This window comes from Rhinatrema bivittatum, chromosome 7 (genome assembly GCF_901001135.1).
Source record: "Rhinatrema bivittatum chromosome 7, aRhiBiv1.1, whole genome shotgun sequence".
Lineage (NCBI taxonomy): Eukaryota > Metazoa > Chordata > Amphibia > Gymnophiona > Rhinatrematidae > Rhinatrema > Rhinatrema bivittatum.
In genome coordinates this window covers 194382137-194399332 of record NC_042621.1, presented here as the reverse complement: position 1 = coordinate 194399332, position 17196 = coordinate 194382137, and the positions used below count along the sequence as shown (strand labels likewise).

Sequence of the window (17196 nt, the reverse complement as noted above, 5' to 3'; positions counted from 1 at the left end):
AAAATGGCGCCGAAAAATGGCGGTGGCCATAGACGAACACGATTGGACGGCAGGAGGTCCTTCCGGACCCCCGCTGGACTTTTGGCAAGTCTCGTGGGGGTCAGGAGGCCCCCCACAAGCTGGCCAAAAGTTCCTGGAGGTCCAGCGGGGGTCAGGGAGCGATGAATCGTTTTCCCGCCGTGAATCGTTTTCGTACGGAAAATGGCGCCGGCAGGAGATCGACTGCAGGAGGTTGTTCAGCGAGGTGCCGGAACCCTCGCTGAACGACCTCTAGATGGAGTGGAAATTTGAGAACATACTACCTGTTTAACTAAAAGATTTGTTGTAAATTTAATACATACTATACATGTTCAATTGAAGAATTTGTTGTAAATTCATTTTTGTAAATGATATCTGACCCGTATTTATAAAATCTAGAGGTTCCCTGAAGAAGCCTGGACACGCAGGCGAAACGATAAATCTCGTAGGAACAGTTGAATAGTTGTTAATGGGTCTCAGTATAACTGTATATATGATACACAGGTTTGTTTAGATGTGCAATGTAGTATTATGGATGAAATATATGCATTTTGGTTTTTATGAATGAATGGTATGTATGGAGTATGATTGGGGATCAATAAATTGTATTGATCATATTTTAGAATCCATTCTAAATGTATAGATGCCTCACACTTGACTATTTTGTATAATTTATAAATGTTTTTGTATACACAATAAATTAAGTAATTGGTGGGCTTGAGAATTAGCCTATTGTCCTCTGGCATATTTATAGTGTTAATTTCCTAGCTCTGCATTGGTACTTTCCACAATATGTCTTCACATTGTGTGCTGTACTATTTTTTGAGTGAGAGAGAGAGAAACAGAGCGAAACAGAGACAGAGACTGTAATACTATATATGTCCCACTGTAAGAGGAAACACTTTCAACTTGGGGCAAGTTTGGGGGAGGGGAAGGTTACATTCACAGTCAGAGGAATTAACTGCAAATGTGAATTCACTGAAGAATTTCTATCATTTGAATCAATGAAAGCTACCAACAAGAGGATTTGATTTGTACAATGCAGTCTGCAGCTAGCTTCCACTCACTCTATAATAGGGGCTGATGAGTAAAGATGGCCGGCGCCATCTTTAAAGATGGCGCCGGCCATCCAGTGCTCCTACCATGTGACAGGGGCCGGCCAATGGCACGGATACCCTGTCACATGGTAAGGGCAAAGGGGCATCGGCGCCATTTTTTTTTAGAACAGCTGATGCCTGGGAACGGGAAATCTCTCCCCGAGGGCCCCCTGGATCTCTCCTTTCCCCGAGGCCCCCCTCGACCACCAGGTAATTTTAAAAGGTTTTGGGGGTGGGGTCGATTTAAAGGGTCGGGTGGGTTTTTTATTTTAGCGGCGCGGGCCTCCCTAAAAAAAAAGGGTCGGGAGGGTGGGGGAGGCTAAGGGGGGTCGATTTAAAGGGTCGGGTGTTTTGTTTTTTTTTATCGGGCCATCGGCGCCATTTTAATTAGTGGCAGCCAAAATGGCGCTGATGGCCCGAGAGCGGGAGATCGCGCCGGGACCCCCCCCCCCCCCACTGGACCACCAGGTAATTTAACATTTTGGGGGGGTTCGGGAGGGTGGGGGAGGGTAAGGAATTGGTTTTAAAGGGTCGGGGTGGGTTTAGGGGTTGTTTTGGTGTGCCAGTTTTCCCGCCTTCCCCCAAATAATTCCCGTGCCCTATTTAACGATACAATACAAATGCCCCTGACGATAAATCGGGGGCATTTGTATTGTATCGTGCACTCTAACGATTTAGGACGATTTTAAAATATCTGACGATAATTTTAATCGTTCAAAAATGATTCACATCCCTAGTTTTAAAGGTAGGGGCTAAAAGGGGAAATGGGAGGCTATTAAACTACGGGGGTTTTGGAAGTTCTATCCCTTACCTGGGTGAACTGGGAACGAATTGAGAAAACTGAAAATAATGCTGGCACACGTGTCTACTAAAATCCCCCCCACTTACATGGTAGAAGCAACATTTGCACGCATAGGCATGTACCTACTTAAGGGGGTCATTTTTTAAAGCTAGCGCACATGAAAAGGGATGTTTCACACGAGAAAAGTCCCTTTTTGCGTGCGATAGCTAAAAAGAGGCGGAGTCGGGGCGGCGTCTGCCCCGGAAGAGAAGGAGTCGGGGCGGATGCCGCCAAGACAGCGTGGACGATGAAAAGGTAAGGAGCCTTTTCCTTGCCCATTTCGCGCCCAATAGTGCCACCTTTTATGATCGCACCACAGAGGTGCGATCGCTGCCGGCTTTCGTAGGCCCGCCCCCCTGCACCACGCGATTCACACCGCCGCAGTGTTTTAGAAAATATAGGCCTAAAAATGTGCACACGTGAGCATGGTCAGTCTATTTTATAACATACGTGCATAAATGCATAGACATGGATATGGCCGATGAAAATCCACATGCCTGTTTAAAAGTTACCATCCCTGAAAGTGAGTCAAATTTGGCCCAAGAATCACACTCATAAGAATTAGCACACTGTCACAATGACTCTTTTACACAGAGAAAGCAGGAGACTATCTCTTAGACACTGTTGTGGACAAATACTCGACTCAGTGCAAGAATTAATCTTTCTCTGTTTTTCCTGCAGCCACTGGCACAGTGTCAGCTGAAGTGATGATACACATTTTCACATATTTCAAAGAGATTGCAGACTTTTTTCTGCTTCTAGGTAGCAACTCAAACCACAGCTAAGCATAATGTCAGTGAGTGACTTTCTCATGTAACTTTCTCATGTAAATTAATCTAAATAGTTTTTTAATATTTTCTTTCTTTCTCAGCTTTAAAGCAAGGCCATTCAGAATCTGTCTTCCCTCTCTGAGATCCAACAAAGGAATGACTGAACAAAATGGTGTCCACTCAAAGTGTTCATGGTTTCATTTTCATTTACTAAAGAATGATGAAGTCATAACATGCAGCTGCCACCTGGGATAGGATGGTTGAAAAAATACTGAAATCAAATTGGTTCTGCTCTTACTTGTCTCATCCCCTACCAGCTCCACTCTAGCTTGGATACAGAAAATGCATTTTTTTGCTTCCCCTATAAACTTTAATTGGAACAAATAAAGGACCAGATTCATAGGGACAGTAACTTTTAAACAGGCGCGCAGGTGCACATATATGCACGTTCATCAACTCGTGCCCAGGGATATGGCCATTTTATAAAACACCATCCATACCAGAAGTAAAGTTACGCAGCAGGGGATCCCGGAGTGCGTCTGTGAGGATAAGTATTTATGTGCAGATTTCAAGGTGAAATCCAGGAATGCCCATGCTCCACCCAGTGCTGGTCTTTTAAAATTCACTTTTAAGGCTTTTCACTTTTGCATCTACCAGAAAAACTCTTAATTAACCACATGAGCCAAAAAGGATTCAGATTTTTTCTGAGACTGTGCTCATCTGTTTCAGTTGCCCTGAACCCAAAGCGAAAATTGTCTCTATGGGGGTCATTTATCAAAATGCGGTAAGGCGTTTTCGCATGCGATAGGCCTTTTAGACATGCGAAAACGTGTTTACCGCATGCGATCGCACCATATCGTATGGTGCGATGCAAATGGCGGAGAGAGAGAGTGAGAGAGAGAGATAGATATTTCAAAAACCTTTCACCTGAACTACATTATGGACAAAAATGTACATTCAGGGACTGATTCAGTAATCTCTTTTCCCATAGAGAGAAGAGCCTTAGTCAATCAGTCCCATAATATCTACATGCATCTAAATGCATAACAATTGCCTCATATTTTTCTAAGTTAATTCTTCTGTTCAATTAGCTCTAGCCCCATACTTTTTAAATCTTGATTTTCCCTTCACAATTTACCATGTCCAAACAAAGAAGCCAGTACCTGGTGTTTTTTCAATTTTAATATTTAATAGAATTTTATCAATTTACAGATATTATCACAAATACACTTTTAAAAGAAATCCCTTGATTAATTTTGAATACAAAATTAATAAATTGAAAGTAACTGATTTTTAAAGAGCTTTCTCTTGTATTCAGTTTTAGTTTTCCTGTATTTGAATTAAATTGCAGTTATGAACTACTGAAAATGAATAGCTGAGCATGACAAACCTCTGAACTGACAGCATGTAAGAGATAGCTGTAGTTTTAACAGTTGGTAATGCAGCAAAATTGTAACTAACCATGTAACTTTTTGTTTTGTTTCTGAAATCATGCATGCCTGCATAGTGGTACTTACTACTTAGTGAATACATTCTATTTCTCATTCATTTATGTACCTGGTTGGCTATCTGCCGAGCTAACATATCCATCCTTGATCCTGCCTCAGAGATTGATTTGGCCGCATTAATCACATCTGATGTGCTTTTCAATGGACCTCGTCCCCTTAAGAAGAAAAAAATAAAGAAATTCTTTCTAAATATTTTAATTACAAAGTTCAATAAAAATTGTTGCAAGTAAAAATCATGTTTATTAATAAAACAAAATGTCTAATGTTAATAAATTTAATTGCTTACAAATATAACCCCTCAAAATATCTCTCTATGTGCAACAGAGTCATAAAGTGCATTAAAAAAACAAACAATAATTTTATTTTATTTATTTATTTAACAGCTTTTTTTATACCGACATTCGTGGGTACATTATATCTGTTTACATTGAACTAAGAGAAATACAGAGAACAGGGATGGGGGAGCCACAACAAGGGGGGGAACTAAACAAGGAAAAGGCAAAAGGAGCAATAAACTTAGGTAGTGGCAAAAAACATAGAGTATAACAGAAATAAGAATAAAGTAGAAAATAAACATAGGAAACAAATTATAGCCTTAATTAAAGTGGTATGGCATAAAATAAGAATAAATAAAAGGGAACTAGGGGGGAGGAGCAGGGGGGATCAGGGAGGATTATGATGGGGATGCCTGCTTAAATTTGTGGAAATAAGTTATTTCCTTGTCAAATATTTAAAGTCCCAAGACTATATATTTACATCAACTTAAATGCCACAAAAAATCCTTAATTTAATACTCTACCTGTTGTTTCATTATTCAGAGAAGACATAGGGTAGGTCATTTTCAAAGGGAATTCTGTGTGTAAAGCAGTGCTTAACATGGGCATGTGGGACTCCTGTAACATTCTCCCTCACACCCTTGAACAAAGCACACACTCATATATTCAGTTAATAAAGGCAGCAGTTTATTAAAACAACAATTAATCTGAGCCTTAAAAACTTCAAATACCAATTTCATGATCAACTCCTCACCACCTCCATTTTCGGGATTTTCCCCACCCACCACCACACCCCAGCAGTTTGAGGTACAATTCTTTCCAGTCAACTCCTACCCCATCTACTACAGTGGACCTCCACCATGTCAGGTCCTCTCGGCCACCTCCCAGGCGTACAGGACCTGCTGCTCAAACAGTGTCTACATTGCCATCAAGTTGCCTCATGTAGCAGCCCCCCAGCTACATAAATCCCAAAAGTCAAGCCCCCAACCAGCAAATTTAGGGCTGCATAAGGTACGTGCGTAACCCTTCTAAAACGGCCCTGCGTGCGCCGAGCCTGTATTGCATAGGCTTCCGGCGCGCAAAGCCCCGGGACGCCCGTAAGTCCCGGGGCTTTCTTGGGGGGGGGGGCATGACACGGTTGGCGTGTCATTGGGGGGAGTGTCGGGGGCGTGATGCGGTCGGCGCGTCATCCGGGGGTGGTGCCCCGGGCATGGTTTTGGTGCGGGGGTGTGGCCGCGGCCTCCGCACCAGGCCCTGGACCGGAATATGGCGTGTGGCAGCCGGCCCGGTGCACACAAAGTTACGCCTGCTTCGAGCAGGCGTAACTTCTGCGACAAAGGTAGGGGGGTTTAGATAGGACCGGGGGGGGGGGGGGGGGGGGTGGGTTAGGTAGGGGAACGGAGGGGAAGGTGGGAGGAAGGTGGGGGGACCCCTTAGTTACACATTGCAATAACTTGGCTTGGGTTTACCCCCTGCAACTGCGACATAGTACAAAACTGCCCCAAAATATCCCATACACAATCCCAATACATGGGAGGGAGGGAGGAAAAACAGATGGGCAGCTACCATACACAGGACTGAGGTAACCGTTTAACAGATACCTAACTACCAGCTTATTTTTCTTGCCTCCCTCCATCAGGCGGAGTATGTCCAATCAATGTTTCATCTCTTTTGAAATCCATTTCTCCAGTAACTTCCCCTAACTCTTCCCTACAACTTCCTACCTACCAATCCCAGTTCAGGGGTGAAGGTCCACCTCGCGACCATGTTAATGATGGTAGGGTAGGTATAGTCCCCGCCCCCCCCCCCAGTCTGAAATGTACCTGCAGAAATGACTTTTTAGAAAATTGTGTGACGGATACGCACATACAGATAAGTACATACACACTGCATGAATATACTTTTACATGTACAGGGACAAGAATTCTTGGAGGTGGAATTTAGGCAGGGTTGTGTGCGCATAGTTTTGCCATTATAATTTTCATAACAAACTTTTGCACATAAGTCCGATTTGAAAATTTGGTGTAATACACGCATATTTGCAGGCTAACTGATGCACGATGTTTCAAAATTATCCCTTAAGAGAACTATGAATAAAAGTGCATTAATTAGTTTTATCCAAATTAACCATTTTGTACCTACCATTTACCACATCTCTCCAGTACCAGTAAAAGATCTTACCACAGCCATGGTATTATCATGGCCACATATTCTAATACAGTAATGGGAATGCTAATGAAGACATTTAGGCATTTACTGTAATTTTCTTCAGTATAAATAAAATCTTGCCATATGCAGTCCATTAAACACATCTCACTGATGCCACATTGTAAAAGAAAAGGAGTCTACTGCAATTTAGTTTAGTTTTATCACTTTTTAATTTATTTTTTGTTTTCCTTGGAGATCAGTTTTCAAAGGAACTTAGCCAGCTTTACTGTTCTGAGTAGCTTTATTTAGTCATCTATGTTTCACTAAGCAACTATAATTATCCACTCAAATCTGTACAAATGTTGGGGAGGAGTTAAGGCAGGAAGAGAGAAGTTTGGAAGCTAGAAATGTTCAGTGCTAGTTGCCTAATTTTGTTGTCCAAATCTAGGTACTAATCTAGCAGGCATAAATCTAGTTGGCCTAGTCTAAACTACCTTCCTCCTGAGCCAGAAAGCTATTTAAAAAAAAAACCATGCCCTGAGTCCACATTTCTCTCTTTAAGAACCCATAAGATGTTTTAAAAAACTGCCCCCCCCCCCCACCATGATCCCAGCTGTCCCCTCCCTCCAGGCAGAATAAAGTTTAAGAAATGGGCTGCAGCCATAATCCCCACTGCCCCCTCCTTCCTGGCAAAATACAAAATTTAAACATGCACCCCAACACTCACACACACCCTATCAGCACCACCTGCTATCCAGGCTGACCCCGTCTGACACAATGTAAGTTTTGAAAGAAGCCATTTGGCTGCCTTGATTCCCCCTGCTCTCCTCCATTCCCTTCAACTAGGAAATCACTTCCCACTCCCCCCCCCCCCCCACACACACACACACAATTTAAACCGCTGTTGTACTCCTACCAAAGAGATCAAGTTTAGCCAGTTTAGCCAGCTCAAGTTTAGCCAGCTTAGCATTAGTTATTGATCTGAAAATGATTGCAGCATGCTAGCATTCTCTTTTCAGAACAACAAGGGACACTGAGCCTACAGGAGAGAAGAATAAGTCCTCTTGTTGTCTCAGCTGCACTTCGAGTGAGTTTGGTCTCTTTGAATGGGTTGGTAGTGGGTTAGGAGGGGAGCAGTGGGGAAAGGGGCACCCAGACTAAAGGAATAGAGGAGGTTAGGAGAATCAAAGCGGCCACAGGCTTTCTATCCAAGAGTTTTGTTGTGTCAGGAGGAAGGCAGCCTGGGCCATGGGGCCACCAAGATGGGAGTGGTTAAGGTTTATACTATTCACATGCACATAAGAGAGGTAACAAACTTTGGCCTGGATTCATCATTCCTTGCAGAGAGATGAATCCTGTGAAAACAGGGGGTGGGGGCAAAGGGGGGGCAGGCCTGCGAAAGCCCGCAGCCTTCGCACCACGGCGGTGCGCCTGCTGCCGGCTTTCGCACTGAAGAGTGCCACTGTGAAAGATGGTGCTATTCGGCATGCTACTGCCGACGATTATGTTAGTAACATTATCGCCGGCAGCGAAAATATCACCAACTCCACCCCTCCCCTCCCCGCCCCGACTCCTCCCCTCCCCCTAATTTGCATTCTATCGCATGCGAAAAGGGCCTTTTCACATGCGATAGAGGCTTACCGCATGCGATACAGCCATATCACGTGCGATAAGCCTTTGATAAATGACCCCTTTATTAGAAAATCTATATTACAATCAAATAAAATGTGCCATATATCACAAAACCTTTCCTCTCAGTCACTCATACACATTCACTCATTAAAAACCAATGTACAGCAACAGATAGGGCACAAATGACATTCTATAGTTTATACTTCATTTACAATTTATCGCTATGGTATATATATATCTGGAAGCCCTGTGGTACCTAAACCACTTACAACTCTTAATGTACATATGCATAGCCACTATATCATAAACAATTTCCTACGTTTATATATATATTTCAATACTTTGATAACACTAAAGTTCACAATAGTATCTCAGTTTGTAACTCATTTCCCTCTATTATGTAGCTACACCTTGTACATACATATTAACGTGCCCACATCACCCACTCTTCTCTTGTCTTGATTCCTTCTTCTGCTAGCTCACACCACTGTATGACTTCTTTTAACTGTTCAATGAGGTTTATACTATGCCAGAAAAGAGGAGGCAGTTGGGATTGTGGCTTCTAAGGGGGAAGTTTAAAGGTTTAAACTAGGAAGGAAGGGGGCAGGGAGGACTACAGCTGCCACCTGGGTTTTGTTGTTATAAATAAGGCTATTACTATAAAAAATGCCCCTTTTCCCATCGCATGCAATATTTACTGCAGATTGATAAATCAAGGCCTTAGCTGGATAGCACTAACTAGCAAGCACCTGATTCATCAAGGCATTTTCCCATAGATACAGAATGGGAGAAATGCTTTAGTAAATCAGGCCTTTAAGTTTGACCATGAAATCATAGAACTGACCTAAATCTAGCCATTCCAATTTTGACAAGCTACATTTAAGAAAATTTTCAGCTGATCACCTAGCTGGTTAGATTCAGCTGAAAATTTGCCAAAATATAACTAGCCAAAATTAACTGGCTATCTTACCTGCTTTACAGGTCTTTGAATACTGATCAGTTGATGTTTATTTTGTTTGTTTTATTTATTAGAAATGAAATAAACACCAAAGCAAAAAAGGAAAACAAAACAAAACCCAAAAGGAAAAACCCTCCCCCACAGAAAAACAACAGTGCCATTTAAAAATGAAACAACCCTGGCCTTCCCCCTTAACCCTACCTCACTGGAATTCTCTGATCCTATCATTGGTGTTTCTGGATTCAAAATATAACAGGAACAATTAGGGATTGCTTCTGCCCATTTCAAACTCTGAAACGCCCTGGATGGAATAAGAAGATTCCAGGGAGATAGGGGAACAAGGGTTGACGAAGGCAAGGAGAGGAGGGTTCCAATTTTAAATGTCTATAGTGATGTTTTAATTTTCATTTCCAAAACAAAAGGAAATACAAATACAATAAATAAAATGATTAACTCACTACTATCACCTTCACTGCCCATCGAGTCATATTACTACAGTGATATCACATACCTTTAACAATCACCGCCGGAATGATTCAAAGGATCACCGCATCAAACAACTAACTGGTGCACCTAAATATCAACAAATCTTATATCAGACTACAAATTCTTAACCACAGAACTCTTCAAATCTACATCTTCACTTCTTAAAAATAGACATACCTCATTACTCCGGTCATTCAAAACACCACATAATTCACCACTACCTGGTTCCAAAATGGCCACCAATGGACCAAACAACATGGGGACGTCCCCCGCACATCAATGTGCCTACGTAATATACACCTATTCAGCCAATGGTGGGAGAGTAACCACCCCTTGCTGACCTGCATCCAATAGAGTAAACCAAACTGATACCAATCATTTCCTACCATTTCAATCCCATCAAAACAGGACCCAGTCCTCAAGGGCTGCTAAAAATATGCCTCCCATTCAATGTCTCCATTTAATCCCTTAGGGTGAACAGTGTTCCAAGAGAAAATTAATTTATGTTCAAGTTTCCATAATGGTTTTACAATGTTGCCCTTACTCACTTGTAATAATACAAAAAATCTGAGCTTCTCCACTCGATGGCCAAATGTTTGCCAGTGCCTCACCAAAGGGTGTCCTCTTTCAAAGTCCTTAAACAACTTTTATGTTCAGTAATTCTAAAATGGGCTTCTTCGTGTAATATGATTCGGTGGGCAGTGAAGGTGATAGTAGTGAGTTAATCATTTTATTTATTGTATTTGTTTTCAGATTTTCTAACTTTGCATTTGAAGTATCATATGGACCATCTCGTATTTTCTGTGGTTTAAGAATGTTTATGAGTCATGTTATAATGAAGTGATCAGTTTGAGAATTGAACACAGCATCAGGGAAGAATTAAGTTTGGTGGTATATTGGATATATCATTCAACATATTTTAAGGAAGAGCTGCCTGAGGAACCCCCGCTATGGATTGTTCTTTGTAGTCACCGCTATTTATAATTTATCATTTAAATAATTTTGGATTCATGTTAAATAGAGATATAATTATATTTCCCCTGTCAAGGGTGAAACAAGGATCCTTGTAAGGTTACTACATAGGAAAGGTTATTATACAAAAAGGACATTATAACCAGGTTAGTACATATTACAACATATTGTAAAAATCTCATGAGTGATACATATGAACGATATTGTATTGTAAAAGGTGAAGGTGATGTTTTAAATAATGTATGAGTGTATGGGTATCTGTATGTCGGTTTGATGAATGAATGGGTTTTATAAAGAGATGTGGTGATATGTAATATACAGTATTTTATTATTTGGGTGCACCTCAGAAAGTTTATACTGATTTTGTTGAATAATAAATGTAGCAAATATAACAAATGTGATTGTAATAGTTATTTGAACCATTGTTGTGGGAATATATGTTGTTGATATATTCCCACAACCATTGTTGTGGGAATATATCTCACTAACAGACCATATTATTATGGGACTGGACAAAGGACACTCATTTCTTCTAATCCTTCTAGACATCTCAGCAGCCTTCGACACGGTCAACCACTCCATCCTCCTAGATCGCTTGTCAGACATTGGCATAACCGGATTAGTCTACAGCTGGTTCAAGTCCTTCCTTGATAACAGAAACTTCAGGGTCAGGATCAATAACAAAGAATCACCATTGACAAATTCTTCTCTTGGCGTCCCCCAAGGATCCTCCCTTTCTCCCACCCTTTTCAATATCTACCTCCTTCCCCTTTGCCATCTGTTAACAAGTCTCATCCTCATTCATTACATCTACGCTGACGATGTTCAGATTCTGATTCCCATAACAGAATCCATCACCAAAGCTCTCTCACTTTGGAAAAATTGTCTTCAATCTATCAACAATCTCCTCAACAATCTAAATCTGGTCCTCAACTCCGCTAAGACTGAACTACTATTTATCTCCTCCAACCCAGACAACCACCCTCCACAAACACACCACAGTTATCATCTCACCCTCACTCAAGTAAGAGATCTGGGAGTAATCCTTGACAACCGCCTTAACTTAAAGACCATGATCAATACGACTACCAAAGATTGCTTCCACAGACTACAGGTGTTGAAAAGACTCAAACCCCTCCTTTATTTACACGACTTTAGGACTGTTCTCCAATCCTTAATATTTGCAAAAATAGATTACTGCAGTGCTCTTCTCACTGGCCTTCCCAACTCATCCATCAAACCACTTCAAATGATACAAAATGCTGCGGCCAGAATTTTAACCAACACCAACCGAAGAGAACATATTACTCCCACTCTCTGAAACCTACACTGGTTACCAGTCTACCACAGAATCCTTCACAAATCTCTCACCCTGATACATAAGTCCATCCATAACTATTTTCATCTTGACCTTGAATTCCCTCTCAAACTCCATACTTCCATCAGACCAATTAGAGAAATCCATAAAGGAACGCTACAATCCCCTCCAACCAAAGCTATTCGCCTCGTCTCGACTAGGGTCCGAGCTTTTTCTTTTGCAGGTCCAAACATCTGGAATAACCTCCCCGCAGACCTCAGGCTGGAACCATGCTTACTAACATTCAAAAAAAAACTTAAGACTTGGCTGTTCCAACAAGCCTTCTCGGATCCTTCAGACTCACAATAGACAAACAACCTATTCACGAGCTACGGAACCATGCTACTATTTCTGTTGCCTATTATTATGATTATCCTAACTCCTCAGATAATATTTTTTCCTGTTTAATCTGAATCCATTACAACTTTTGTGTTTAAGTTATTGCCCTTCTTGGGCCTTTTATTCTTCTTACTTCTAAGCTGTAAAGCCTCCCAGTTTATAGTCCTTGTTTAATGTAACTTACTGCTCTCTTCTGATTATTTTGTACTGTTCCATTTCTGTTACAAGTTTCTCTATCCCCCGTTCGATGTAAACCGATCTGATATGGTATTTAACCATGAAGTTTGGTATAGAAAAATGCTAAATAAATAAATAAAATAAATATGTAAATTATATATTAGACCTCTGCTTATGTATATCATTTTCATACAATAGAACCATGGATAGTGTAGTTTATAAATTGTGAAAATAAATATATAAATAGTTCAAGCCTTAAAATTGCCTATGACCGACTACTGTAACTCCATATATTTTGGACTTCCAGCAGAGACAGTAAAACATTTATAGCTCTTACTATACTCAGTCACACCTCATCTCAGGAAGTAAACAGCGATCATATATTTCCAGTATTATTTGACTTACATTGGCTTCCCTTTGATCAGCGCATATAATATAAAATCAGGGCATCAGTCTTCAAATCCTGTTACTCCTCCTGGTTTAATGCATTTTTACGGATTTATCACCCCACCCATGCCTTAAGATCCTCTCAGAGAGGTTAGTTAGACATACCATCGATACAGCAATCATGCCTTATGGAAACAAGAGAATGCCTTCTCTATAACATCCCCAAATTATGGAACTTGTTACCTGCAGCCATGCATTTATTGGATTGTAATAAGACCTTTAAAACAATGTTGAAAACATGGCAATTTAAACCGGCCTATTTTTTATTATAAATAACATACATGCTCCAAGTTCTCCGGTGACATGGATAACTGACTTTGCTGTCTTTCGGTTTTAGTTGTTGATTTTTGTAGATATTGCATGTAACTTTATTATACATATGTTTTGATGTCATCTCTTAGGTCATCAAGCATAAGTGCTCCTATCATGTGACAGGGACCGACCAATGGCACGGGTAGCCCTTGTGACATAGTAAGGGCAAAGGCTATATGCGCCATTTTGAATACCGGCAGCCCGAGTGCAGGAGAATGCTCCAGGACCCCCGCTGGACTACCAGGGAATTTTGGCAAGTCTTGGGGGGGGGGGTCAGGAGGATGGGGGGTTATAGTTAATTAAATTTAAAGGGTTGGGATAGGGGTTTTTTTGGGAAATGAATACATATGTAACTAATGAACGGATCGGGGACCCCAAGAACGGATGCAATGGATTTGGGTCCCGACGAATAAGAATACCGAATGGGATGAATCTGTCCCTGCTGCACATCCCTAGTCTGCCAGCAGATCGCCTTTGCCCTCACTATGTCACAGGGGCCGACCGTCGGTACCTGTGACATAGTGAGGGCAAAGGTGATCGACGCCATTTTGAGTACTGGCATCGGACGGACGGCGTGCAGGAGGTCGCTCCCGGACCCCTGTTGGACTTTTGGCAAGTCTTGTGGGGGTCAGGAGGCCCCCCAAGCTGGCCAAAAGTCCCTGGGGGTCCAACGGGGGTCCTGGAGTGACCTCCTGCACTCCGGCCGTCCGATGCCAGTACTCAAAATGGCGCCGATAGCATTTGCCCATACTATGTCACAGGGGCTACCGGTGCCATTGGTCAGCCCCTGTCACATGGTAGGAGCACAAGATGGTGCCGATGACCATGTGACAGGGGCTGACCAATGGCACCGGTAGCCCCTGTGACAAAGGCTATCTGCGCCATGATGATACCGGCACCGAGGGTGTGAGAGTGCAGGGGATGGCTTCAGGACTCCCCGCTGGACCACCAGGGAGTTTTGGTAAGCCTTGGGGGGGTCAGGAGGGTGGGGGGTTGTAGTTAATTTTAATTTTAGCTGGGACACGAATAGAAATCGCCGTATTAACGCATCGGGGCGCCATACGGCTGAATGCAACGTATCTGCTCCCCGACGAATCCGAACCACGAATGCAATGTATGGTGTCCCTCTGCACTTCCCTAAGATCTTCTAGATCTTCTTTATTTTACACAGTTTCTTTAGTTCTTTTCTCTGGATCCCTGATGGGAAGGATCCTCTTGAAACAAGCAGCTCTCTTGCTTCAGAATAGGAAGGAAGGGCAACCAAAACATCCTCCTGGATCTTCTAACAAAATGGTTTATTTTCCCCCAAAACTGATATTAACAACAGAGTTGTTCCTTGCAGTGAATCACCATCTGTAGGGCATGGCTTCCCTATCCCTGGGAGTCCTAGACACAGGGTTCCCTAATCCCTGTGCCCAAGAAGGCTCAAATGTCTCACAAGGCTCCAACCAAAAATAAAATCTCAAAAGCCTCTAAACAACCTAGAAGGATATCCCAACCAACTAGTGAGTAGTCCAAAAGGAAACCCTTTTGGCCCTGGTCAGGACCACCAAGCAGGACTTGCTGGGCTCCTTTAACTGGGCTGGAGAAATAACAAAATCTAAATTCGTATCTACCTCTTTACTGTGTGCAAATGAAAAAGGACTGTCTCCCGAGCTCTCTGAGGAGAGCTGCTAAATAGACTCTCAAGGGGCTGGTTCAAAGGGAGGGTTTGCATTTGAATGGTATCTCCCCTCACACTAACCTGCACTCTCTCTAGCTGAACTAAGGAGGTCTTAATGGTGACATGACCATAGGATCCGTCATACCAGATACAATCAAATGAACTATAATTATTGTAGCAGAGCACATATGTTTAATGAATAAAAGTGGGAATGCATACCAGCACATCTTAGAGACAAAGAAGAAATCTAATACAAAAGCCAAATGAAGTTACTCTAGTCTATGAAGAAGAGACCCCTAACTAATTAAGCTAAATATTTCACTTAGATGCAGTTCCAACACTGCTCTCTACATTAATGGTGGGGGTGGAAGGAAAATAGAACCAAAAGGTTACTAAGAGCCAAGAAAAACAGATAAGTATGAGAAAAAAAAAGTGTGAAGCTTGCTGGGCAGACTGGATGGGCCGTTTGGTCTTCTTCTGCCGTCATTTTAATGTTTCTATGTTTCTATATCAAGTAATGCAGCAAAAGTGAGAGGGACCCCAATACACAATCCACTGGCAAGTAATGCCCAAGACCACAGCAGGAACTACAGTCAAATAACTTCTGAGAAAATAGCTAAAATGCCAGCCTAGTAAATTCCAGGAACACAGAAACTGCTATCAAGTAGCTTACAAGAATACAACAGAAACTTTACCCAAGTAATTTCTTGAAATACAGAAGGAACTACAGCCAAGTAACTTCTGGAAACACTGCAGGAAGTGCAGGCCAGGACTCCTTAAAAGATGATACCAGCAGCAGCAGGAAAGTCATTATGGTCACAGAACAACTATAGGCACAAACTGCAGGGAAAGTAGTATGGTCTTCCAGAATTCACAGTAACATAGCATCTTTAGCCGCAACCAGCAGCTCCACCACCGATTATGAGGAAGCCAGTGAACCACTGCCAGACAGAAATTCTAGGTAAAAATTGCAGAGAAGCCACAACTTTCAGGGAAAGGTGCACCATGTACAGCCAGAGACTTTTAGAAAGGCAGCATAGGTTAGGTAGCACCTACAGTCAGTAACTCCTTGGAAGGCAGAACAGTCAGGCAGAATTCAGAGGAATATGTCACATCTAGTCACCAAGTCTGGAGACTCCAACAATTCTAGGTAGTAAGTCCAGAATAGTCTCCTGGGCAGTTAGAATGGTAGGACAGGCACTTCAGTAAAGACAGTATCATCAGACAGAAACTTCAACAACAATAACAACAACAAAAAACAGAAATGAGACATACAAGACAAATCCACAGAAAATTTAACAAACTCAACCACCCCAGAAGATGAAGATAATCCAACAGTAATGGAAACAGTAAAGGAAAACAACAACAACATAATATAGCTTACCATTAAATTGCTTCCCTATGCTACTACTCAGGAGAGGAGTACATCTGAGCCGGTCCTATACCTGGCACAGATTCTCTCCTCTCCCGGCATGCAGAACTGACAGTGAGTGGCTATTCAGATCAACCGTTTATATTTTTCAAGAGGTGTTGAGTATCCTGCAATACTTTGTGAATTTCATTAGGCCAAAATATCAAATAGGAATGAATTACCATGTAGTAAACAGAGATATTGGTATTAACTTGATAAAATTATTATGCAGTATTTCTGTACCTTAGTGCATAGGGTGTTTTACCATGGGTTACTAGGGCTGAATCATCCATGTAAACCAGAGACATAGGTCTCTTAGCTTTGTGGTTAATATGAATATCTAAATAATCTTCAATTTAAATATTACTAGCATAACTCTTCATGGGCAATGCTTTAACTTTCAAATTCTGTAACATTGTGCAAAAGTTGATCCGAATATAGAAGCTATAGATCAGAACAGTAAACAAAATGACAAAAGCACCATATTCCTTGTAGAGTCAAAATATTTTAGGACACATTAAAAATCCAATAACTCTGGTAGAATTCCACAAATATTGAATATATAATGCAAATCACAAGAATAGTTAAAAATATTAAAAAGTATTTATAATGCAATATCAAAGATAATGATTTATCTCCTACTAGTTTTGCTAATTAAGGCCTGATTTACTTAAGCTTTTTTTTTTTTTGCCATTCTGTATCTATGGGGAAAAGCCTAGTAAATCAGGCCCTAAATGTAGTGTTGGCAAGAGATGACTTATTGATCCAGGAACAAAAAGCACATT

The 17196-nt window shown here is 41.6% G+C and overlaps 1 protein-coding gene across 4 annotated transcripts in view; it reads right to left on the bottom strand.

Moving 5' to 3' along the window:
* Window positions 1–17196, bottom strand: part of CTNNA3 (catenin alpha 3) — a 2257234-nt gene that overhangs the window by 78227 nt on the left and 2161811 nt on the right. For all 4 annotated transcript variants that reach the window (XM_029609715.1, XM_029609716.1, XM_029609718.1 and 1 more), the window contains one exon: window positions 4284–4389. In XM_029609715.1, the coding sequence (XP_029465575.1) occupies window positions 4284–4389 (106 nt within the window). The remainder of the gene's footprint in view (window positions 1–4283; window positions 4390–17196) is intronic.